This window comes from Morone saxatilis, unplaced genomic scaffold (genome assembly GCF_004916995.1).
Source record: "Morone saxatilis isolate NCDOM2014 unplaced genomic scaffold, NCSU_SB_2.0 Contig18, whole genome shotgun sequence".
Taxonomy (NCBI): Eukaryota; Metazoa; Chordata; class Actinopteri; family Moronidae; genus Morone; species Morone saxatilis.
The window spans coordinates 27,863,017-27,865,500 of record NW_023339740.1 but is presented as its reverse complement, the minus strand read 5'-3'; the positions used below and the strand labels follow the sequence as shown (position 1 = coordinate 27,865,500).

General features: G+C 40.6%; 1 protein-coding gene across 1 annotated transcript in view; it reads right to left on the bottom strand.

The window, feature by feature from the left end:
- The window catches only part of rbpjl (recombination signal binding protein for immunoglobulin kappa J region-like), a gene marked incomplete in the record, with an annotated part of 22,282 nt that overhangs the window by 9,298 nt on the left and 10,500 nt on the right, over positions 1–2,484 (bottom strand). Inside the window, 3 exon segments of the mRNA XM_035662657.1 lie at positions 1,028–1,143; positions 1,277–1,347; positions 1,575–1,709. Of these exon segments, the coding sequence (XP_035518550.1) occupies positions 1,028–1,143; positions 1,277–1,347; positions 1,575–1,709 (322 nt within the window).

Below are 2,484 nucleotides of genomic sequence, written 5' to 3'. Positions count from 1 at the left end.
GTCCAGGGTGAAGAGGGGAACATGTGTCAGAGTGAAACAGAGATGTTTGCTTTGTCAAGACTTGAAAGGTTGTGATTCTTATTAGAATAACCATGAGTAATTCCAGGCAGCTGTAGTTCTAACCTCTCAAGTTAAACTAAAGCCTGGGACAAACCTACCAAGACTGGACAACCCACACATAAAGTCTATGGCAGTCGAGAAGGAGCATGAACCTGATGACTGAGTAAATCCACCAGGCGACACACTGAACCACGAGGCAGTAACCACTGGTGGACCACTGGATCTGGTGGTAGACGACTCTGCAAATCCGTGTCCTTGCACCAAAACAAACATTCACACCAGCTTGCGCTGTTCATACACACTGACATTTGTCCAGAAAAGGCCACAAAAGGAAGAGAAAGGTTCAGAGTTTGCGTGTGAGATCCTGGGCGGAGAGGCGTGTAGGACATAGCACATACAGAGAAAACTGGAGGGGAGTGAACGAAAAGCTGACATTTGTTTGCAGGTGTGTCTCTCTCTGCCGTGAACGTAGCCAGTCTCAAATATGAAGCAAGTTTTTTAAAATCTTTATGAGGACTAATGGATCTGAAGAGTTTAGATTAGACTCTTTACATACGCACAATAGTCGATTCTCGCTGCCAACTACCTTCATCCATCCTCGCACCCATCATGTTCAGAGTCAGCTCAAGGTGCATCCTTTCAAAGATCTAACATATAATATTGTTTTATACTGATAATGTGTGAAAATAATAAACCTAAATATTCTACAAATCTACAAGCATGTAAATATTGAACTGGCTTTAACTACTGCTGAGGACCAAGAAGGAATATGGATACAGCAGAACTACTTCTGTTTGGAGAGGAAGTTAGGGGATAATTTAGCCGGGACAAAGGCCAGTTTAAACTTTCAGACAATTGGTGTCTCTGAGGGAATATGACTGACGGATGAGAACTGTGTGAACAATAGCACAAGCAGACAGGTATGCACATGGCATTAGATCAGATATATCACACACACTTGTCTCACCCTGGAGTTTGGCTGTTGGTCAAAGACCAGTTTAAATGTGTCGGTCTGAGATTGACTGGAGCTGTCCAGACACATGTAGCCACACACTCGATATACAGAGTCTCCATAGCCGGCCTCTGGAAGGAGACGACAGGAAGAGAGAAAAAAATAACAATGGAGGGGCAGAAAGACAAAGGAGGGACATTATGGGAGGAAGAAGGGAGTATTCAATGTTTTCTTCTAAAATGGGCTATATTTTTGTTTTGTCACCTTTCAGATGGTCCTGCATGACTCTCCATCCAGGACCGCTGATGTAAACACAAGGCGGGGGGCAGAAGAACCTGAGGGTAACATTACAGTACTAAAGACTTAAACTACACAATCTGAACGGATCAGAAACAACTTGTGTGTGTAAAATGATCTTTTAACCACATGTATCTCTACTGTATCACCTTTGGAAAACAGATAAAAAGCTCTACATTAACACTGTAATGTTTGACACTGAGCTATGAGTGTATTTTGAGTTTGTTGTTGATCCGTCTGAAAAGCTCCACAGATGTCATCAAACCTTTTCTCGTTGCCGTAGGACTTCTGAGCGACCTTGGCGTGCAGGATGGTGACACTCTGGTCTGCGTGAGCTTCTCTTCCTGGTTCCCTTGTTGATCCCAGTAACTGACAGCCTTGAAACCCCATGTCCAGTCTCCTGATTGGACAAGAATGCCATCAGTCACTAACAACCAGGAAGTATATTGTATTTGTGTGTCTCACTCATGGAGATATAACAGAGCTGGATAATGTGGTGGAGTCACAAACCAACGCTGAATGTCGGGCTATGAGACGTTCACTTGCTGTTGTACGTACTGAAGTGCATTTAAATGGTGATGCGTTCACTTGCTGTTGTACGTACTGAAGTGCATTTTTTGATAACTTAACTTAGAAAGAAGTGACAAATTCTGTTATCAGCGACTACGAACTGAACTGAACAAAGTAAGTACAAGATACCATTTGATTTATTGGTTGCTGTTGAATTTCAACAAATATAACAGTTTCTAAAACACATTATCTATCCTCGCTTTAACACCCTGTAATAAAGAAACAGCAGCCTGTTACACCAGCTGTGTGTAAGTTATATTGTAAATTATTACTGAGTTTTGTATTACAGAATTAAAGTGATTGCAACCAGAGATAGTTCAGTACTTACAAGACACAAAACTAAAATAAGTTACACATGCTCCTGGTGGGTGTAAATCAAATAAATACTCCAGAATTATACTCACTAAATAGTAAAACTGCAGTTTTTTATCCCAGCAGAGCTTTAATTTTGTAATTTTTTTGCAGCCATTTTGCAACACAGTAAACCAGTAAAGACCTAATTTATTTATGTTATTTCAATATCAATATAGCTCATTAGGATGTGTTATGATGCAATTTTAGCAACTAATTTAGTTACAAACTAACTAGTTATTCCTTTAGTGTCG